At 42.8% G+C, this 23,926-nt stretch overlaps 1 protein-coding gene across 2 annotated transcripts in view; it reads right to left on the bottom strand.

Moving 5' to 3' along the window:
• PPM1D (protein phosphatase, Mg2+/Mn2+ dependent 1D) overlaps positions 1-23,926 on the bottom strand; it is a 68,516-nt gene that overhangs the window by 31,572 nt on the left and 13,018 nt on the right. For both annotated transcript variants that reach the window (XR_008653161.2, XM_055257592.2), the window contains exons 2-3: positions 10,861-11,089; positions 282-406 (exon numbers count right to left, since the gene is read on the bottom strand). Coding sequence is in view for 1 of the 2 variants with exons in the window: in XM_055257592.2 (XP_055113567.1) it covers positions 282-406; positions 10,861-11,089 (354 nt within the window). In the remaining variant the exon portion in view is untranslated. The remainder of the gene's footprint in view (positions 1-281; positions 407-10,860; positions 11,090-23,926) is intronic.

Below are 23,926 nucleotides of genomic sequence, written 5' to 3'. Positions count from 1 at the left end.
TTTTTGTATTTTTAGTGAAGATGCAGTTTCACCATGTTGGCTAGGCTGGTCTCAAACTCCTGACCTCAAGTGATCCGCCCACCTCAGCCTCCCAAAGTGCTGGGATTATAAGCGTGAGCCACCATGCATGGCTTCGATTAGGTTCTAAAGCATTTAATAGAATATCATGATATCTCTACCCTCACTATATGCCGTGTAAGGGTTTAGTTCTCAGTGTCCTCTTTTGCCACCATATATTGTAGAAAATTCAGTATAATTTCACCAAATTGAGTCCTACTTACCAAGTGCTCTTGCTACTGCCAGAAAAGGAATCTGGTCAATAACTGTGCTCCTTCTAACAGGTCCATTGTGAGTGAGCCGAGGTCGCTTCCAAACTACACGATTCACCCCAGACTTGTTCATTACACTAAAAATAAATAGAGTTCACATAAATAATCTAAATGATTAAAATACAACAACTAAGGTAGCTCAGTATATTAAATCACTAATAAAATAAGACCACATTATTACAAAATAATGTCTTATGTGTTTCAAATACAAAGATGCATAAGCCAAAATTCCTGTTCAGAGAGGAATTAGGGTAGATTCAAAGTGGAAAATTTTGAGATTACTGGAATAGGCAGTATAACCAAATGAATGTAATGTGAAGAAAAGTGAGTATAAATACCATGTCAAAAAAAAAGCAAAACTACCTAATTAGTAAACAATTGGGGGTTGACAGAAGGCCTTATCTAAGTGGAGAGAGAATTGCTTGAACTCAGGAGGCAGAGGCTGCAGTGAGCCGAGATCACACCACTGCACTCCAGCCTGGATGACAGAGTCAAATAAATAAATATTTATTTATTTATTGAGACTCTTGTCTCAATAAATAAATAAATAAATAGGGATTAAATTGTGATATAAGCAATTAAAAAGGAAAGGTTATAGAGTTCTGAGTGTTTATGTTGAGGATGGGGGAAACATAGCAGAACTTCAGTTTTAATTTTTGTTGTTGTTGTTTTTGAGATGGAGTCTCACTCTGTTGCCCAGGCTGGAGCACAGTGGCGTGATCTCAGCTCACCACAACCTCCACCTTCTGGGTTCAAGCGATTCTCCTGCCTAAGCCTCCTGAGTAGCTTGGATTACAGGCGTATGCTACCACGCCTGGCTATTTTTGTATTTTTAGCAGGGATAGGGTTTCAGCATGTTGGCCAGGCTGGTCTCGAACTCCCGACCTCAGGTGATCCACCTACCTCAGCCTCCCAAAGTGATAGGATTACAGGCTGACGTCAGCCACCATGCCCAGCCAGTTTTTTTGTTTATTTTTATTTATTTATTTTGAGATGGAGTTTTGCTCTTGTTGTCCAGGCTGGAGTGCAGTGGCACGATCTCGGCTCACTGCAACCTCCGCCTCCTGGGTTCAAGCAATTCTTCTGCCTCAGCCTCCCAAGTAGCTGGAACTACAGGCACGTGCTACCACGCCTGCTAATTTTTGTATTTTTAGTAGAGACAGGGTTTCACCATTTTGGCCAGGCTGGTCTCAAACTCCTGACCTCAGTCTCCCAAAGTGCTGGGAGCCACCACATGGGCCACCACGCCTGGCTAATTTTTTCTTTTTTGAGGAGACGGGGTCTCACTATGTTGCCCGGGCTGGTCCCGGGTTTAAGCCATCCTCCCACTTCAGTCTCCCAAAGTGCTGGGATTACAGATGTGAACCACAGCACCCAGCCTATTTTTTGTTTTTTGATACAGGGTCTCTCTCTGTCGCCCAGGCTGGAGTGCAGTGGTGCATTCATGGGTCACTGCAGCCTTGACCTCCTCCTGGGCTGCAGTGATCCTCCCACCTCAGTCTCCTGAGTAGCTGAGAATACAGGCATGTGCCACCATGCCCAGCTAATTGTTGGCAGTTTTAATATGATTTCAGCAATATACAGAAAATACTATATATTTAGGTATTTCTGTAATTCAAAGTGTGAGACTAGACTTTGTGAAACAGATCAGCTGTAGACATATAGATTTGGGAGTTACAAGAGTAAGAAAACCCTCCTAAAAATGTGTCATAGGAGCAACAGAAATGCCTAAAACTTGGAAATATGATTAGTTCTTTTTTTTTTTGAGACAGAGTCTGGCTCTGTCGCCCAGGCTGGAGTGCAGTGGCGCGATCACGGCTCACTGCAAGCTCCGCCTCCTGGGTTCATGCCATTCTCCTGTCTCAGCCTCTCGAGTAGCTGGGACTATGAGTAGCTGGGACTACAGGAGCTTGCCACCATGCCTGGCTAATTTTTTGTATTTTTAGTAGAGACGGGGTTTCACTGTGTTAGCCAGGATGGTCTCGATCTCCTGACCTCGTGATCCACCCGCCTCGGCCTCCCAAAGTGCTGGGATTACAGGCGTGAGCCACCGCACCCAGCCGGAAATATGATTAGTTCTTTAGGAAAAAACACTGATAATCAAAACATTAGAGATGGTCTCTCCAACTATGCCTGGCATGACCAAAATGAGCTTTACTTCAAATGGGAATTGATTTTTTTAATTTAATTTTTATTAATTTAAACAGTCATTTGTGGCTAGTGGTGAGTATACCAAACAGTCCAGAGGAGGACTGAAACAAGTAGAGAATGACCAGAAAACATTGTGGGTGTTAACAAAGAATAGAAATTCCAGAAAGTTGCTCATTTACCATCCCCTCACCCTTTTTTTTTTGGAGATAGTCTTGTTCTGTTACCTAGGCTGGAGTGCAGTGGTGTGATCTTGACTCACTGCAGCCTCAGCCTCCTGAGTAGCTAGGATTACAGGCACCCGCCACCATGTCCGGCTAATTTTTTATTTTTAGTAGAGACGGGGTTTAACCGTATTAGCCAGACTGGTCTCGAACTCCTGGCCTCAAGTAATCTGCTTGCCTCAGCCTCCCAAAGTGCTGGTCTTACAGGCATGAGTCACCATGCCCAGCCTACCATCCCTTTTGAGAACTAGTTTTCATTTTGTTCTGAGACAGGATGTCGTTCTGTCACCCAGGCTGCAGTGCAGTGGTGTGATCGTGGCTCACCACAGCTTTGACTTCCCGGGCTCAAGTGATGCTCCCACCTCAGTTTCCCAAATAGCTGGGACCAAAGGCATGTAATTTTTTTGTAGAGAACGGATCTCACTATGTTTGCCAGGCTGGTCTTAAACTCCTGGGCTCAAGCCATCCTCCCATCCGGGCCTTCCAATATGCTGGGATTACAGGCGTGAGCGACCATGCCCAGCCAAGAACTAGTTTAAATAAGTTCTGATATAAACAGGTTGATCATAACAAGAGTTAAAATATCAAAGGCATTCATTTTGTTATATTAAGCTTTCTTCAATGATGATCCTCAAAAGTCAACAGCAGAGTAGACTAAACTTGCCATTCACAAGAATCCATGAAACACAAGAGTTATGATAAGATGCCAACATTCTGCCTTAATACCATCTTAAAGCTCTATTATTCTTTGCTAAACCTTCTCCCTACAAGGTAAGGCTTAGTACCTAAGTAATTTAGAGTAGCTGCTTCCAATATAACTAGACGAGCAGCTCTCTCGACACTTAATATTCAAAGATATTATGATCTGTGTTTCTGAGACACAAAAAGACAAATAATGATACTGGTTAAAACATAGAAGTTTTAACATCTAGTAACAAAAAATCAAAGCAACGTTATAAAAGATGCTTTTACTGCACTCCTTGTTGTTGTCCTATATGATTAAAAGGCACGTAAAAAGGAACAGCCTGACATGCAGAGAGCTGACTGAGCAGCAACAGAAGGCTGGAAAAACAAAATGCTGGCCCGTTGCCTAGCCCGGGACAGAGGGAAGCAAGGAAATAACTTATAATAGAATAGCTCAATTTTTGCAAAAAGTTACCTGCTCCAAAATAGCAGAGTATCTGCCCAACTGTCCAGATGGTGTTTTTGGTAATAAAGCCAAAAAACTCTTTCTAAAAACGTTATTAAAATCAAATAAAATATAATTTTAAAATTCAAGTAAAAAAACAAGAAAGAATAGTCAAGAAAGGTATTTTTAAAACACAAAAGGGTAATTTCTTCTGTACAAAATAATTATTTCCTTTTTTGTTCATTTATTTTATTTATAATTATAAAAAAAATTTTTACATAGAGATGGAGGTCGCGCTATGTTGAACAGGTTGGTCTCAAACTTCTAACCTCAAGTAATCCTCCCATCTTGGCCTCCAAAGCGCTAGGATTACAGGTGCAGCAGCCAGCTGCTTTATTTCTTTTTTCTGAGACACAGTTTTCACTCTTGTTGGGCAGGCTGGAGTGCAGTGGCATGATCCTGGCAAACTGCAACCTCCGCCTCCCAGGTTCAGGAGATTCTCCTGCCTCAGCCTCCCGAGTAGCTGGGATTACAGGCACATGCCACTATGCCTGGAAAATTTTTTTGTATTTTTAGTAGAGATAGGGTTTCGCCATGTTGGCCAGGCTGGTCTCGAACTCCTGACCTCTGGTGATCCGCCTGCCTCAGGCTCCCAAAGTGCTGGGATTACAGGCGTAAGCCACTGTGCCCGGCCCCAAGAAAAGTATTTTTTAAAAGGAAGATTAATGAGAAAGAATCAGGCCTACCAATATTTAAAATTATAATAAAGTCTCAGTTTTAAAAATTATAATACTGGTAAATAAACAGGAAAAAAATATAGCCCAGAAAAGACCCAAATATATGGAGGAATTCTGTTTATAATTTGCAAAGCCCACTTAGCATGACAACCAGCAGAGGTGTCAGATATATTCTGACCTTCACAATCACAAGATCAAATAGACTATAGCCTGAAAGGAGGTTCATCTAACTTTGCAGGATACTGGGCAGGAAATAGAGTATGCCACCATAGCGGCTTCAAGGATATTGTCTTCAGCAGTGATTCAGACAGCCAGAAGCCATTTTTCCATCTCCCAAGTGATGGCTCAGTTGTAAGCAAGACGACAGGGTCTAGCTTAGGTAAGCTTCATGTGTCACAGAAACCAATGTAATAAATAGCACATGACTACAGTTTCTTGGTCCCTACACAAGACAAACTGCATGCATACAAGGAAGCCAAGGCCTGTGCTTCCGAATAGAAATGTATAGTCCATTCAACAACTTCCCTACCAAGATGCAATTCCATTCAGGGATCATTCTACAATAAGCAATGCTGTCTTACAACAGAGGTGATATTCCACATTTATCTTAACCAGAGAAATACAAGGAAAGGGTAAATTCAAGGTCATCTTCCCCCTAAAGAAGGGTCTTAAGCCTGGTCACCCTGCTACTCAGTAATGAAAAGATGTATAATTATTCAAGTGGCTACTAGTAGCCACCTAGAAAAAAAGTTAACTTGTCTATTTACTACATATCTTAGATCTTAAAATTCCAGAAGGATTAAAGATTAAAATATAAAAGATGATGAAACCATACGAGTACTGGCAAAGTGGTTCTCAAAATGTGGTTTAGGGGCCCCTGGCAGGTTACTACAGACTTTTTCAGGGTGTCTCCAAGGTCCATTTTTTTTTTCATAATACTACTAAGACCACATATGTACAGTGGAGTTTTTTGAGAGGCTGCATGACTGGATATTATATAGTATAATAAAAAGTGTCAATATTTGCAAGCTCTGTATAACTCAGTGAACCAGTATATTACAAACAATAAATGCATATATTAAAAAGTCATGCATAGGGGCTACACACTATATGGTTCCAACTATATGATATTCTGGAAAAAGCAAAATTATGAAGGCAGTAAAAAGAGCAGTGATTGCCAGGAGTAAGCCAGGAAGGGGATGAATAGACAAAGTACAGAGGACTCTTACAGTAATGAAACTAATCTGCATGATACTATAATGATGGATACATGTCGACATATTTGTCAAAACCCATAACATGTATAACACCCAGAGTGAACCCTAATGTAAACTATATACACTGGGTGATAATGGTATGTCAATGTAGGTTCACTGATTGATTATAACAAACACTCTGGAGAAGGATAGTGGGGAAGCCTGGGAGATGGGGGTAGGCCACAGCATATATGAGAATTCTGTGCTTCCCACTTAATTTTGCTGTGAATCTAAAAGTACCCTTAAAATTAAAGTCATTAATTTTTTTTTAATTACGCAGGGATTTTTAAAAGGCATTCAATTCAGGGCCGGGAGCAGTGGCTAACACCTGTAATCCCAGCACTTTGGGAGGCCAAGGCAGGTGGATCACCTGAGGTCGGGAGCTCATGAAACCCCGTCTCTACTAAAAATACAAAATTAGCTGGGTGTGGTGGTACATGCCTGTAATCCCAGCTACTCCGGAGGTAGAGAACCCAGGAGGCAGAGGTTGCAGTGAGACGAGATCGTGCCACTGCACTCCAGCCTGGGCAACAAGAGCAAAACTCAGTCTCAAAAAAAAAAAACCAAAAAAATTCAATTCAACTAATGTCCTCATTGACTGACTAATGGCTGTTAATGTAAGAATATGCAAAGTTCATTAATAAAGTTTCAGATACCTAAAGAAATTATCATTTCTTGAGTTTTGAAACAGTATCAAAGACAAACATTTATGGAGAAGTGAGCAAAATACTCTTCCCTGGTCGGGTGCATTGGCTCACACCTGTAATCTCAGCACTTTGGGAGGCAGAGGCGGGCGGATCACGAGGTCAGGAGTTCAAGAACAGCCTGACCAAAACAGTGAAACCCCGTTTCTACTAAAAATACAAAAATTAGCTGGGCATGGTGGCGTGCAACCATAATCCCAGCTACTCAGGAGGCTGAGGCAGGAGAATCACTTGAACCTGGGAGGTGGAGGTTGCAGTGAGCCCAGATCCCACCACTGCACTCCAGCCTGGGTGACAGGGCAAGACTCTGTCTCAAAAAAAAAAAAGAAAAAGAAAATTAGCTGGCATGGTGGCACACATGCACCTGCAGTCCCAGCTCTCAAGAGACTAACATGGGAAGATCACTTGAGGTTGCAGTGAGCCATGATTGTGCTACTGCACTGCAGCCTGGGCAACAGACTGAGATCATGTCAAAAACAAACAAATACAATGAACAAACAGAGTTTCTAAGACCAAAAATATTCCTGTTGTACTAAAAGAAAATATAGCAGACTTTATTAAAAAGCTTCACTGTGTGTATGGCATAAAACCCAAGAAGTTGTAACAGAAGAGACTAATAAATTTAACTACATTAAAAGAAACTTCCACGTGGAAAAAGTTCCAGGAGCATAATCAAAAGACAAACTGTGGAAACAGTATCTAAAATTCATATCACATATATTAGACTAATTTCCTTAATGTACAGCTAGCCCCTATATATTAATGTGGGGAAAAAAATGGCTAACAACAATCCCCCAAAATGAACAATAAATATAAAGAGAAATACAAAGAAAAGAAAATATAAAATGGCTCTTAAATATACAGAAAGATTCAACATTTCTCATAAGATAAATTCAAATTAAAACAGTACTGAAGCTGGGCACGTGGCTCACATCTGTAATCCCAACAATTTGGGAGGCCAAGGCAGGAGGATCGCTTGAGCCCAGGAGTTCAAGACCAGCCTGGGCAACATGGTAAGACCTCATCTCTATTTCTTAAAATTTTTTTTTAAAACATCATTGCCAGGCGCAGTGGCTCACGCCTGTAATCCCAGCACTTTGGGAGGCTGAGGTGGGCGGATCACGAGGTCAGGAGATCAAGACCATCCTGGCTAACATGGTGAAACCCCATCTCTACTAAAAATACAAAAAATTAGCCGGGCGTGGTGGCAGGTGCCTGTAGTCCCAGCTACTAGAGAGGCTGAGGCAGGAGAATGGCATGAACCCAGGAGGCGGAGCTTGCAGTGAGCCAAGATCGTGCCATTGCACTCCAGCCTGGGCGACAGAGCCAGACTCTGTCTCAAAAAAAAAATAAATAAAACACATCATTGAGACACCCCTTTTTTAAACCCGAAACTGGATATAATCAAAAAGTTTTATTTGTTATCCAGGACATCCATATACACTGATGGTAGAAGTACAAATTGGTACAACCTCTATAGAGACAAATAGTTATCAATATTCAAAACATACACCTCTTTGGCCAAGCAATTCCACTTTTAGGGAATGATCCTACAAATATACTGGCAAGTGCACAAAAGCACACATGTGCAGATTTTTCATTTCACAGCACTTTGCAATAACAAAAAAAAATTAGAAATAAAAATCCTTAGCCGGGCGCGGTGGCTCACGCTTGTAATCCCAGCACTTTGGGAGGCCGAGGCAGGAGGATCACAAGGTCAGGAGATCGAGACCATGGTGAAACCCCGTCTCTACTAAAAATACAAAAAATTAGCCGGGCGTGGTGGCGGGTGCCTGTAGTCCCAGCTACTCGGAGAGGCTGAGGCAGGAGAATGGCGTGAACCTGGGAGGCGGAGCTTGCAGTGAGCCGAGATTGCACCACTGCACTCCAGCCTGGGCGCCAGAGCAAGACTCCGTCTCAAAAAAAAAATAAAAAATAAAAATAAAAATAAAATAAAAAATAAAAATCCTTCAATAGGAGACTGATTAAAATAAATGACAGTACATCTGTACATGGTACAGCTCCATAATATATTTGATTATATATGAATATCTCTCTTTTGAAAGGACACACAGCCATACTGGTTGCTTAGTAAGTGGAGGGGAACAAGGTGGCCTTTGGGACAGTAGCAGCTGAGAGACCTTCCATAGCATATCCTCTTTTTTATGCTACCTGAATTTGAACCAAATGAACGTCACCATTAAAAAAATAAAAATAAACGTATGGTATAAAATCTCATCACTCATTTATAAAAATTTAGACTATTTCCATCTTATTCTCATGTCTCTGCATTGCTAACACTAGAAATATAATTTTATATCCTGCTTTTTTGTGACCATAAACATTTTCCTCTATCATTAAACCTTCCCCATATACATGGGAGTTCATATTACTCTACCTTTACTTGGAAAAATTTCAAAACACCATGCGTTTTATAAACTTATCTATAAATGTTATTTTTAATGGCTGTATCATATTCAGCATTATGAATATGTTGCTAAATATACTTAACCATTCTCCAGCTGTTGGGCCTTCAAGTTACTTCTGGCCTTTAACAGTCATTACAAATGCTGCAATCAATGACTCTATTCAGATATTTTTGTCCACAGTTCAGATTTCTTCTTTAGAATAGATTCCCTGAACATTTAAAGCTACTGGTATATATTATTTTCTATATAGGTAGTACCAATTTGTAATCTTACCAAGAAGGTAACCATTTCAACAAAAATATTGAGAGGAATCTCTTTGTTTCTTTTATCTTTGCTAATCTAATAACAGGAAATGAAGTTTCATTTTAATGTTTTACTTTTATTTCACCAAATGTTTACTACTGTTTTGCATTTTTTTGTTGTTCAAACTTTCTCTCCTTTATCCACCTATCCAGGGGTGCCATGCACTTTAGTACTTTATTTTATTTTATTTTTATTATTTTAAGAGATGGAGTCTCGCTCTGTCGCCCAGGGTGGAGTGCAGTGGCGCGATCTTGGCTCACTGCAACCTCCACCTCCTGGGTTCAAGCAATTCTCCTGCCTCAGCCTCCCGAATAATTGAGACTACAGGTGCACGCTGCCACGCCCGGCTAATTTCTTTTGTATTTTAGCAGAGATGGGGTTTCACCACATTCCCCAAGCTGGTCTCGAACTCCTGAGCTCAGACAATCCACCTGCCTCGGTCTCCCAAAATGCTAGGATTACAGGTGTGAGCCACCGCGCCCGGCCTCACACTTTAGTACTTTATTAATTTGTGGAATTCCTTGTAGTTTAAGGATGCTAATTCTTTTCTTTTCTTTTTTGAGATGGCGTTTTGCTCTTGTGCCCAGGCTGGAGTGCAATGGTGCAATCTCAGCTCACCACAACCTCTGCCTCCTGGGTTCAAGTGATTCTCTTGCCTCAGCCTCCGGAGTAGCTGGGATTACAGGCATGTGCCACCACACTCAGCTAATTTTGTATTTTTAGTAGAGATGGGGTTTCTCCATGTTGGTCAGGCTGGTCTTGAACTCCCGACCTCAGGTGATCTGCCCGCCTCAGCCTCCCAAAGTGCTGGGATTACAGGCGTGAGCCACAGTGCCCGGCCAGATGCTAATTATTTTCCTTAGTTTGTCGTTTCTCTGCAAAGGACCAATTTTGATTTAATAAAAGCAAAAAAGAGGAGGCAAGTAACGATATCATGGGAAGGCTTTAGTTAGAAGGATTATTTAGAAAACATTGGATTCTACTCAACTTGCCTCATATCCTCAATTTTTAAAAATCGGTATTGAGATAATTTTTAAATTTTTTCATGTTATTCACTCTGTTGATTTTTAGAATAATCTTTCATTTAAGTTTGAATCATAAAAATATAATGCTGAAATCAATTTCAGTTCCTAGTTTACAAATTACTTACACATTGAAACGCTAAGTTCAAACAAAGAAAACAATAATTGGAAAGGTTTGCAGTAAATCTGAAATCAATGAAAAACGCTGAAGGTTAATTCTAATTTAATCTTTTTCCCCCAGCCAGATTCAAAGTGTTCTACTCTGGAACTCCAAGAGCTGCTCCGTCTAGATTCTGAAAGTCATATGAAAGGTTTTCAGTAAAACCTTGTATTGTTTCCTTGGGGCCCAATGAAATATTATTTCCTATTAGAGTCATTATCAGAAATAAAACAGTCAATTCATAGTAATGAGAAAAATATGAATGTACATACATGGGTATTACATCAGACAAACTAAAAAACCTGTAATACTAAGAAAGTAACTTCAATAAAAGGGAGAGTAGTAGGTCAATTTCATTAGTAAAGCATAAAAGGACTAAATAGAACCAAAAGAGGAAAGAGAAAACGACAGAATGTTACCTCCCACCAAGTCCTTCGATTCGTTCTCTTTCCTTGGGAAGTTCTGGCTTATGGTCCTGTGTCACCTCCACAGCTCTGACAAAGTCATCCTTTGGGTCATCCTGAATTCCAAGAACCACCCCTGAGTCACCTACGTGAGCTACATACATCTTCATGCCCCGTATGATGACCACACTGGCAGTTGTCCCTGATGTGCTGGGAAGACCTGTCATAGTCTTTGGCCATTCCGCTGTAATAAGAAATAAAATATTTTACTCTTACAAGTATAAACATTAATACACTGTCAGGATACAAATGGCAACAAACTCTGAATTAGCATGTTAACATTCGAATTAGCATAGGAAAAAATTTAAGAAAAATATTCTGAAAACCACTAAAGGACTTAGGTTAATTAATGAATACATTAATAAATTAATTTTATAAATAATACAATTATGATACAACTATCAAACCAACCCTAAGAGAAATATATTACAGGATAGGTTTACTACTGCTACATGACTCTTAGTCCTAACTACACTGAGAGGAAAGAATGTGTTAAGAGGTTTTTTTAATCTGAATCAATTTTGATTCAAGAGTTTTGATATCATTTAGCCAGCCACTTAGCATCTGTCTACTAATATCTCTTCTAAAAGGCTTTCTGAAAAAGCTACTTGTTTTTCTGTTTTGTTGTTTTTAGATTGAGTCTTACTCTGTCACCCAGGCTGGAGTGCAACCTCTGCCTCCTGGGTTCAAGTGATTCTCCTGACTTAGCCTCTCGAGTAGCTGGTATTACAGGCGCCCGCCACCATCCCCAGCTAATTTTTGTATTTTTAGTACAGATGGGGTTTCGCCATGTTGGTCAGGCTGGTCTCAAACTCCTGACCTTGGGTGATCCAACTGCTTCGGCCTCCCAAAGTGCTGGGATCATGGGCACGAGCCACCGCACTCGGCTTGATTTGTTCTTGAAATAACTATTTTGAGTAGTCACTACTTAACAAATTACATTTACTGAGTATACTCACTGTATACCAGGTTCTATACTAAGAGCTTTACATGTATTGTCTCAAATAATGCTTGTGACGAACTTATGAGACAGATATGATTATTCTCTTTATTTTATTTACTTATTCCTAATCTTGCAGATAAGGATATCAATACTTTGAATAATTAAGAAATCTGCTTGAGATAACTCAAATATTTAGGGGCAGAATCCCTGTATATTAAATTACAAACCCTATATTGTTTAATTAAATTCACTGTCATTCAAAAACTCTGAAGTATTCTGTAACACTAAACAAACTGCAACTTATAGTTCATGACGGCAAAATGAGTCCAAACAATGACATATACTCCCCACCAAAATCCCACTGAAAGGACAGAATGTAGATATTAGAAAAAGTCCACAACATATAGAAACACATAGAAAGGTCATAAGCAAAGATGAAGAATTCCTGGAAGTTTAAATGAACAGAATTATGTTAAGAAAAAAAATAAAAATGCAGTCTTGTAATCCAACATAAGCAAAAAGAACAATCAGTAATAAAGACAGTAAATGAGTGTTCCTTTTTTTTTTTGCTTTTGTTTTTTTTTTGAGATGGAGTCTCGCTCTGTCGCCCAGGCTGCAGAGCAGTGGCACGATCTCGGCTCACTGCAAGCTCCGCCTCCCAGGTTCACGCCATTCTCCTGCCTCAGCCTCCCAAGTAGCTGGGACTACAGGCGCCTGCCACCACGCCTGGCTAATTTTTTTGTATTTTTTTTAGTAGAGACGGCATTTCACTGTGTTAGCCAGGATGGTCTCGATCTCCTGACCTCGTGATCCGCCTGCCTTGGCCTCCCAAAGTGCTGGGATTACAGGCATGAGCCACTAGGCCGGGCCTGGCAGATAAATTTTTTTTTTTTTTTTTTTTGAGATAAGAACTCTTAACAGGCTGGGCGCGGTGGCTCATGTCTGTAATCTCAGCACTTTAGGACGTCGAAGTAGGCAGATTACGAGGTCAGGAGATTGAGACCATCCTGACTATGGTGAAACCCCGTTTCTACTAAAAATACAAAAAATTAGCCGGGTGTGGTGGCGGGTGCCCGTAGTCCCAGCTACTCGGGAGGCTGAGGCAGGAGAATGGTGTGAACCCGGGAGGTGGAGCTTGCAGTGAGCCGAGATCATGCCACTGCACTCCAGCCAAGGCAACAGTGTGAGACTCTGTTCTCTGTTTCAAAAAAACAAGAAAGAAAGAAAAGAAAAAAAACCCTAACTCAACCAAAGAACTGTTAGAATAAACAAATATAATAAAATTGTAGAATATGACATCAACATACTAAAATCAGTTGCATTTCTATTCACAAACTACCCCCAAAAAAGTTAAGAAAACAATCCTATTTACAATAGCATCAAAAAGAATAAAATACTTAGGAATAAATTTAACAAAGGAGGTGAAAGATCTGTATACTTAAACTGTAAGACACTGATGAAAAAAACTAGAGAAGACAAAAATAAACATTAAAAATCTGTGTCCATGGATTGTAAGAATATTGTTAAAATGTCCATACTACCTAAAGAGATCTACAGATTTAATGCAATCTCTATCAAAATTCCAATGACATTTTCCACAAAAATAGAAAAAAAACCCTAAAATTCATACAGAACCACAAAAGACCCCAAATAGGTAAAGCAATCTTTTTTTTTTTTTTTGAGACGGAGTCTCGCTGTCGCCCAGGCTGGAGTGCAGTGGCGCGATCTCGGCTCACTGCAGGCTCCGCCCCCTGGGGTTCACGCCATTCTCCTGCCTCAGCCTCCCGAGTAGCTGGGACTACAGGCGCCCGCCACCTCGCCCGGCTAATTTTTTGTATTTTTAGTAGAGACGGGGTTTCACCGTGTTAGCCAAGATGGTCTCGATCTCCTGACCTTGTGATCCGCCCGCCTCGGCCTCCGAAAGTGCTGGGATTACAGGCGTGAGCCACCGCGCCCGGCCAGTAAAGCAATCTTGACAGAGAAGAACAAAGATTAAAAGGCATCACATTTCCTGATTTGAAAGTGTAGTACAAAGCTACAGTAATCAAAACAGTATGGTACAGACATAAAAATACACCAAGGGAATAGAAAAGAGAGCCTAGAAATAAACCCATGTATATATGGTCAACTAATCTTTTGACAAGGGCTCCAAAAAAACACCCTGAAGCAGCCCAGCCAAAATGGTGAAACCCCATCTCTATCAAAAAATACAAAAAATAGCCAGGCACCTGTACCTGTAGTCCCAGCTACTCAGGAGGCTGAGGTGGGAGAATCACTTGAACCCAAGAGGTGGAGGCTGCAGTGACTGGAGATGGCACCACTGCACTCCAGCCTGGCCAACAGAGTGAGATCCTGTCTCCAAAAAAAAAAAACAAAAAAACTCTGAGGTAAGGATAGTCTTCAATAAATGGCATTGGAAAACCTGGATATCCACATGCAAAAGAATGAAATTGTACCCTTGTCTTATATGATACACAAAAATTAACTGGAAAATGATTAAAAACTGAAATGTAAGAAATACACTGAAAGCATAAAACTCAGGCCGGGTGCAGTGGCTCACACCTGTAATCCCAGCACTTTGGGAGGCCGAGGCAGATTACCTAAGGTCAGGAGTTCGAGACCAACCTGGCCAACATGATGAAACCCCATCTCTATTGAAAATATAAAAATTAGCTGGATGTGGTGGTGTGCGCCTGTAATCCCAGCTACTCGGGCAGCTGAGGCAGGCAAATCGCTTGAACCTTGGAGGTGGAGGTTGCAGTGAGCCAAGATCGTGCCATTGCACTCCAGCCTGGGCAACAGAGCGAGACTCTGCCTCAAAAAAAAAAAAAAAAAAAAAGAAAGAAAGAAAAGAAAAACAAAAAGCACAAAACTCCTAGAAAAAAAAACATAAGGAAAAATCTCGACATTGGTCTTGGCAATTACTTTTTTAATATGACACCAAAAGAAATGGCAACAGGCTGGGTGTGGTGGCTCATGCCTGTAATCCCAGCACTTTGGGAGGCCAAGGTGGGTGGACCATGAGGTCAGGAGTTCTAGACCAGCCTGACCAACATGGTGAAAGCCTGTTTCTACTAAAAATACAAAAATTAGCCAGGCATGGTGGCGCACACCTGTAATCCCAGCTCAAGAGGGATCCTAACCTCAGGAGGCAAAGGTTGCAGTGAGCTGAGATCACGCCACTGCACTCCAGCCTGTGTAATAGAGCGAGACTCTGTCTCTAAAAAAAACAAAAACAAAAACAAACAAACAAAAAAACCAGCAACAAAAGCAGAAATACACAGGTGGGCTATATCAAACTAAAAGGCTTCTGCACGGGAATGGAAACCATCAACAAAATGAAAAGGCAACTTACAGGAGAAAATATTTACAAACTTTACACTATGTGGTAAGAGATTAATATCCAAAATATATAAGGAACTCATACAACTCAATAGCAAAACAAACAAACAAACAAAAACACAGTTAAAAACTGGGCAGGCCAGGCGCAGTGGCTCATGCCTGTATTCCCAGCACTTTGGGAGGCTGAAGTGGGCGGATCACGAGGTCAGGAGTTCGAGACCAGCCTGGTCAACATGGTGAAACCCTGTCTCTACGAAAAATACAAAAATTAGCCAGGCGTGGTGGCAGGCGCCTGTAATCCTAGCTACTGGGGAGGCTGAGACAGGAGAATCGTTTGAACCCAGGGGGTGGAGGTTGCAGTGGGCCAAGATCATGCCATTGCACTCCAGCCTGGGCAACAGGGTGAGACTCTGTCTCAAAACAAAACAAAACAAAACAAAACAAAAAAAACTGGGCAAATGACCTGAATAGACATTTGTCAAAGAAGTCATACAAATGAGCAACAAGTATATGAACAGAAGCTCAACATCAATCATCATGAGGGGAATTCACATCAAAAACACAATGAGGCAGGAAGATCGCTTGAGGCCAGGAATTTATCACCAGCATAGACAACATAGCGAGACCCATCTCCACTAAAAATTTAAAAATTAGCCGGGCATGGTAGCACACATCTGTAGTCCTAGCTACTCAGGAGGCTGAGACAGGAGGTTCCATTGAGCCCAGGAGTCTGGGGCTACAGTGATCACACCACTGCACTCCCGCCCGAGCAACAGAGCAAGAAGACCTGTCTCAAAAAAATTAAAAAAAAAAAAAAAGAGAGAGAGAGAGAGAGAGAGATAACCTCACACCTATTAGGATGGCTATTATCAAAAAGATAACAGTAAACAAGTGCTGGCCAGGATGTGAAGAAGGGAGAACACTTGTACACTGCTGATGGAAATGTAAATTGGCATAGCTATTATGGAAAATATTACAGAATTAAAAAATAACTAAAAATAGAAGTACCATATGACTCAGGAATTGCACCTCTGAATGTATATCCAAAGAAAATGAAATCAGTCTCTCAGAGAGATACATGTACCTCAAAGCTCCCTGCAGAATTATTCAAAACATCCAAGATATGGAAACAATCTAAGTATCCAGCAAGAGATAAATAAATAAAGAAAATGTGTGTATACACAATGGAATATCATTCAGCCATAAAAAAAAGGAAATCCTGCCATGTGCAACACAAGGATGAACCTGTAGGACATTATGCTAAGCGAAATATGCCAAACACAGAAAAAACAAATACTGTATGATCTTACTTATACGTGGAATCTAAAGAAAAAGTCACAGAAGGAAAGAGTAGAAGGATGGTCGCCAGGGATTAGGGGTTGGGAGAAGTGGGGAGATGTTGGTCAAACAGCACAAACTTTCCATTATGAGTAAGTTCTTAGTATCTAATGTACAACACAGAGAGTATAGTTAATAATACTGTTTTATATACTTGAAATTTGCTGAAAATAAATCTTGAGTGTTCTCACCACCAAAAAAAGGTAACTATGTGAGGTGACGGATGTGTTAATTCACTTGACTGTGGTAATCATTTCACAATGTATACATATATAAAATCATCAATCACATTGTACATCTTTTTTAAAAGCAACTAAAAAAATCTGTTCTTCAGAAGATACCATTATTAGAATAAAAACAACTCACAGAACAGAATACACACACATACGCGCCAAAGGAAAAGCATCCAGAATATATAAAATTTTCCTACAAATCAAATCAATGAGACAGACTACCCAAATGGGAGAATGGACAAAAAGCTTAAACAAGCCTTTTACAAAATAGGAAATCCAAACAGCCACAAAATATGCAAAGGTATTCAGCCTCTTTAATCATCAGAGAAATACTAATTTAAAACCACAATGAGATAGTGCTGCATAACTACAAGACTGCATAAGTTAAAGTTTGACAATAGCAACCAAACTGTGGTCAAGAAAATGGAGCAACGTGTACTATCATCAACTACGGTGACAGTGTAAACTGGTACATTTCAGGTAACATTTAGGCATTACTTATTAAAGGTAAAGATATGTATACTCTTTGACTACCTTCTAGATATATACCACAAATTAACATACATATATAACAAATAAATGAGTCAACCATGGTAGTACGTGCCTGTAGTACCAGCTGCTCAGGAGGGTGAGGCAGGGGGATCGCTTGAGCCCAGGAGTTTATAGCCTGGGAAATACAGCAAGACCCTGTCTCTAAAACAATAATAAGGGCTACAAATGGGCAACAGCCCAAGTTGTTCAACATGAAAATGGACAATACTACATAAAGCACAGAAGAATCTCACAAGAAGCACGTGATAAAAGAACACATACAGCATGATTTTCTTCAAAAACAACCATCATGTTTAGAGAAAAGTGGTAAAACTATTAAGAAAAACAAGTAAACCATTACAGAACTCTCATGACAAAAGTCAGGAAGGTAGTTTTTCAGAGGGAGATAGAAATATGAGATCAGAAAGGACATACAGATATCTGCAGTGCAGACAATGTTCTTTCCTAACTGGATGGTGTTCAGTTTATAATTATTCATTAAAGTGTATATTTATGTTTTATGACCTTTTCTACACATATGCTATATTTTTTAATATTTAAAATAAAAAAAAGCAGAGAGAAGGTATCAATTTTGCCGGCAGAAATCACAGCAAGGACAGCTTCATAGCCCATCCAGTTTGCAATCTGGTTGCAGAACTTATTTCCTAGAAGCTCAGCCTAGAGTATACTGTATGTTTCTTCAGCCCTTTCAACTATTTGGGGTGTTTACTAGCTTTTAATAAAACCCTTTCTTCTATTTTTTTTTTTTTTTTTTTTTAACGACAGGGTCTCAGTATGTTGCCCAGGCTGGAGTGCAGGCTATTGACAGGTGTGATCATCACATACTACAGCCTTGACCTCCTGGGCTCAAGCAATCCTCCTGCCTCAGCTTCCCAAGCAGCTGGGACTATAAGCATGCACTACTGTGCCTGGCTATCCCCTTTCTTTTTAAACAAACTGAAGTAAATTAAAAAAAAAAAAAAACAAAAAAAACTTCTACTACAATAAATGTGAATGAATAAATGAGGTGAACTCTCAGAAGGAGTTTTACAGTACATTCAAAAAACAAAAGTTGGCAGGGTACAGTGGCTCATGTCTACATTCACAGTGCTTTGGGAGGCCAAGGCAGGAGGACCACTTGAGGCCAGGAGCTCGAGACCAGCTTGGGGAACACAGCCACATTCTGTCTCTACAAAAAAAAAAAAAAAATTTTTTTTTTAATTAACCAGGTGTGGTGGCATGCATCTGTTAGTTCTAACTTCTTCAGAGGAGGAGGCAGGAGGATCACTTGAGCTCAGGAGTTCAAGGCTGCAGTGAGCTATAATCGTGCCACTGCACTCCAGCCTGGGCGACAGAGCAAGACTCAGTCTCCTAAAGAAAAAAAAAAGAGTAAAAGAAAGAAAACAAAACAAAATTTACCTACAGTATACAAATAATTCAGTCACTCACAAAAATCACCTAAAACAAAATGGCAAGTGAAAAAACGAGCTAAAAATAAATATCCTTAGATGCAATATTATTTAAAACACACTTTTGGTCAAAAGCCTAACATGAACAAAGAAATATTTTGCATGACCTAAAAATGACTAATTCATACTCTCCCTATTCATTTGAAATGTCACCTTTATTATATGCTACATTTTGCCTTAGATCTATTTCTGAACTCATCCTACTAATCTATTTATAGTACTTTTTAATAATTGGTAGTTCAAGTATCCCTCAATTCGCTTTTTTTTTTTTTTTTTTTTTTTTTGAGACAGTCTCGCTCTGTTACCCAGGCTGCAGTGCAGTGGCGTGATCTTGGCTCACTGCAACCTCTGCCTCCTGGGTTCAAGTGATTCTCCTGTCTCAGCCTCCCGAGTAGCTGAGATTATAGGTATGTGCCACCACACCAGGCTAATATTTTTGTATTTTTAGTAGAGACGGGGTTTCACCATGTTCGCCAGGCTGTTCTCGACCTCCTGACATTCAGTAATCTGCCTCCTCAGCCTCCCAAAGTGCTGGGATTACAGGCATGAGCCACTGCACCTGGCCTTCTTTTTCTTTTTATTTTATTTATTTTTTTTTTTTTTTGAGACAGAGCCTTGCTGTGTCACCGAGGCTAGAGTACAGTGGCTCAATCTCAGCTCACTGCAACCTCCGCCACCCAGGTTAAAGCAATTCTCCTGCCTCAGCTTCCAGAGTAGGTGGGATTACAGTTGTGTGCCACCACACCCATAACCCCAGGAGGCTGAGGCTCGAGAATCACTTGAGTCTGGGAGGCAGAAGCTGCAGTGAGCCGAGATCATGCCGTTGCACTCCAGCCTGGGTGACAGGGCAAGACTCTGCCTCCAAACAAAAACAAAAACAAAAACAAAAAAATCTTACAAAGCTGGGTGCAGTCACTCATGCCTGCAGTCCCAGCTACTTGGGAGGCTGAGGCAGGAGGACGCTTGAGCCCAGGAGTTAGAAGCTATAGTGCACTGTGATTGAACCTGTGAATAGTTACTATACTCCAGCCTGGAGAACACAGATCCTGTCGCTTAAAAAAGGAGGAGAGAGGTGCAGGCGCGGTGGCTTACATCTGTAATCCCAGCACTTTGGGAGGCCAAGGCAGGAGGGGATAGCTTGAGCCCAGAAGTTCAAGACCAGTCTGTGCAACATAGTAAGACCCTATCTCTATCAAAAAAAAAAAAAAAAAAAAGTAAAAAGAAAATTCTCCCACATACTTTCCAAAGGAACTTTAGTAGCAACTTGCAAAATTAAAAAACAAACCTTCTTGAGATTCTGATTGAAACTGCACTAAATTTATATATTATGGAACTGATATTTTTACGTTGTCTTCCTTAACTATAGTATTTATTTTCTACTTTATATTTTAATTTTTTTAATGACATAAAACTAGGAGTGCATTAAAAGACAGCACCATCTAGTATATTAACTCTCACTTAAGTATTCTTTTAATTTTTCCCTGAGACAGTCTCACTCTGTCATCCAGACTGCAATGCAGTGGCGTGATCTTGGCTCACCACAACTCTGCCTCCTGGGCTCAAGCGATCCTCCCACCTCGGCCTCCCAAGCAGCTGGGTTTGCTGGGGCTGGCTACAGGTGCACGCCACCACGCCCAGCTAATTTTTGTATTTTTTGTAGAGAGGGGGTTCCACTATGTTGCCCAGGCTGGTCTTGAATTCCTGGGCTCAAGCAATCTGCCCACCTCAGCCTCCCAAAGTGTTGGGATTAGAGGTGTGAGCCACCATACCCAGCCTAAGGAAAATTTTCCTAAGCAAGAAAATACGCATGTCATAAAGGCAAAAACCAATAAATTGTTATAACATCTCTATTTTATAGGTAAGGATACCCTGGTGCAAATAGTTTTACTCAAGGTCACAAAGGTAGTAATGTGTCCGGAATTGGTGGGTTCTTGGTCTCAACTGACTTCAAGAATGAAGCCGCGGACCCTCACGGTGAGTGTTACAGTTCTTAAAGGCAGTGTGTCCAGAGTTTGTTCCTTCTAATGTTCGGATGTGTTCGGAGTTTCTTCCTTCTGGTGGGTTCGTGGTCTTGCTGGCTTCAGGAGTGAAGCTGCAGACCTTCCCGGTGAGTGTTACAGCTTTTAAGGTGGCATATCTGGAGTTGTTCGTTCCTTCTGGTGGGTTTGAAAAGTGACAGCGTGCTGGCAGTCCTCACAGCCCTCGCTCGCTCTCGGCGCCTCCTCTGCCTGGGCTCCCACTTTGGCAGCACTTGAGGAGCCCTTCAGCCCACCGCTGCACTGTGGAAGCCCCTTTCTGGGCTGGCCAAGGCAGGAGCCGGCTCCCTCAGCTTGCAGGGAGGTGTGGAGGGAGAGGCGCCAGCGGGAACCGGGGCTGCGCACTGCGCTTGCCGGCCAGCTGGAGTTCCGGGTGGGCGTGGGCTTGGCGGCCCTGCACTCGGAGCAGCTGGCCGGCCCTGCCAGCCCCGGGCAATGCGGGGCTTAGCACCCGGGCCAGCAGCTGCTGAGGGTGCACTGGGTCCCCCAGCAGTGCCAGCCCACCGGGGCTGCGCTCGATTTCTCACCGGGCCTTAACTGCCTTCCCGCAGGGCAGGGCTCAGGACCTGCAGCCCGTCATGCCTGAGCCTCCCACCCCCTCCATGGGCTCCAGTGCGGCCCGAGCCTTCCCAATGAGCGCCACCCCCTGCTCCACGGCGCCCAGTCCCATCGACCACCCAAGGGCTGAGGAGTGCGGGCGCAGGGTGCGGGACTGGCAGGCAGCTCCACCTCCAGCCCCGGTGCGGGATCCACTGAGTGAAGCCAGCTGGGCTCGTCAGTCTGGTGGGGACGTGGAGAACCTTTATGTCTAGCTCAGGGATTGTAAATACACCAATCGGCACTCTGTATCTAGCTCAAGGTTTGTAAACACACCAATCAGCACCCTGTGTCTAGCTCAGGGTTTGTGAATGCACCAATCGACACTTTGTATCTAGCTACTCTGGTGGGGCCTTGGAGAACCTTTATGTCTAGCTCAGGGATTGTAAATACACCAATCCACACCCCGTATCTAGCTACTCTGGTGGGGACGTGGAGAACCTTTGTGTCTAGCTCAGGGATTGTAAACGCACCAATCAGCGCCCTGTCAAAACAGACCACTGGGCTCTACCGATCAGCAGGATGTGGGTGGGGCCAGATAAGAGAATAAAAGCAGGCTGCCCCAGCCAGCAGTGGCAACCCGCTCGGGTCCCCTTCCACACCGTGGAAGCTTTGTTCTTTCACTCTTTGCAATAAATCTTGCTACTGCTCACTCTTTGGGTCCACGCTGCTTTTATGAGCTGTAACACCCACCGCGAAGGTCTGCAGCTTCACTCCTGAAGCCAGCGAGACCACAAGCCCACCGGGAGGAACGAACAACTCCAGACGCGCCGCCTTAAGAGCTGTAACACTCATCGCAAAGGTCTGCAGCTTCACTCCTGAGCCAGCGAGACCACAAACCCACCAGAACAAAGAAACTCCGAACACATCCGAACATCAGAAGGAACAAATTCCAGACACGCCACCTTAAGAGCTGTAACACCCACCGTGAGGGCCCGCGGCTTCATTCCTGAGGTCAGTGAGACCAAGAACCCACCACTTCCAGACACAGGTTGTGGTCTCCCTGGCTTCAGGAGTGAAGCTGCAGACCTTCGCAGTGAGTGTTACAGCTCATAAAGGCAGTGTGAACCCAAAGAGTGAGCAGCAGCAAGACTTATTGCAAAGAGCAAAAGAACAAAGCTTCTACACTGTGGAAGCCACCCCAGCGGGTTGCCACTGCTGGCTCAAGCAGCCTGCTTTTATTCCCTTATCTGGCCCCACCCACATCCTGCTGATTGGTCCATTTTACAGAGAGCTGATTGGTCTGTTTTACAGAGACCTGATCGGTCCATTTTGACAGGGTGCTGATTGGTGCGTTTACAATCCTTGAGCTAGACGCAAAAGTTCTCCAAGTCCCCACTAGATCAGCTAGACACAGAGCACTGATTGGTGCATTTACAAACCCTGAGCTAGACACAGGGTGCTGATAGGTGCATTTACAAACCTTGAGCTAGACACAGAGTGCTGATTGGTGTATTTACAATCTCTTAGCTAGACATAAAGATTCTCCAAGTCCCCACCAGATTAGCTAGATACAGAGTGCCGATTGGTGCATCCACAAACCCTGAGCTAGACACAGGGTGCTGATTGGTGTGTTTACAAACCTTGAGCTAGATACAGAGTGCTGATCGGTGTATTTATAATCTCTTAGCTAGATATAAAGGTTCTCCAAGTCTCCACTAGACTCAGGAGCCCAGCTGGCTTCGCAGTGGGTCCCGCAATGGCGGCAGGTGGAGCTGCCTGCCAGTCCCGCGCATTGTGCCCGCACTCCTCAGCCCTCGGGCAGTCAATGGGACCGGGCACTGTGGAGCAGGGGGTGGCGCTCATTGGGGAGGCTTGGGTGTGCCAGGCCGGGGCGGGGGGGGGGGGCTGCAGCGCAGGTGGCTCAGGTGTGGCGGGCTGCAGGTCCCAAGCCCTGCCCCATGGGAAGGCAGCTAAGGCACGACGAGAAATCGAGCGCAGCGCCAGTGGGCCAGCACTGCTGAGGGACCCGGTGCACCCTCCGCAGCTACTGGCCCAGGTGTTAAGCCCCCCACTGCCTGGGGCCGGCAGCGCCGGCTGGCCGCTCCTAGTGCAGGGCCCACCAAGCCCACGCCCACCCGGAACTCGCACTGGCCCGCAGGCGCAGCACGCAGCCCCGGTTCCCACCCGCGCCTCTCCCTCCACACCTCCCTGCAAGTTGAGGGAACCGGCTCCGGCCTCAGCCAGCCCAGGGCGGGGCTCCCACAGTGCAGTGGCAGGCTGAAGGGCTCCTCAAGCACAGCCAGAGTGGGCGCCGAGGCTGAGGAGGCGCTGAGAGCCAGCGAGGGCTGCCAGCATGCTGTCACCTCTCAGTAAGTGGAGAAGCTGGAATTCGAACCTAGGCAGTACAACTCTAGGGCACATACTCTCAATCATTTAAGAGTTCTTACAGAATTCCAATTCCAAAGTAGTATGGAGATGTAAGGCCTTCAGGGAAGCAATTTGAAAATACTTATTGGCAACCATCAAAAGGTATACATTATTTAAGCAAATAATTCAGTTTTAAGAATTTTTTTTCTGAAGAAATAGTCC

Source organism: Symphalangus syndactylus, chromosome 20, assembly GCF_028878055.3.
Source record: "Symphalangus syndactylus isolate Jambi chromosome 20, NHGRI_mSymSyn1-v2.1_pri, whole genome shotgun sequence".
In the NCBI taxonomy this organism is placed as follows: Eukaryota; Metazoa; Chordata; class Mammalia; order Primates; family Hylobatidae; genus Symphalangus; species Symphalangus syndactylus.
Note: the sequence above shows the minus strand (reverse complement) of the source record. Positions and strands in the feature narration are given on the sequence as shown.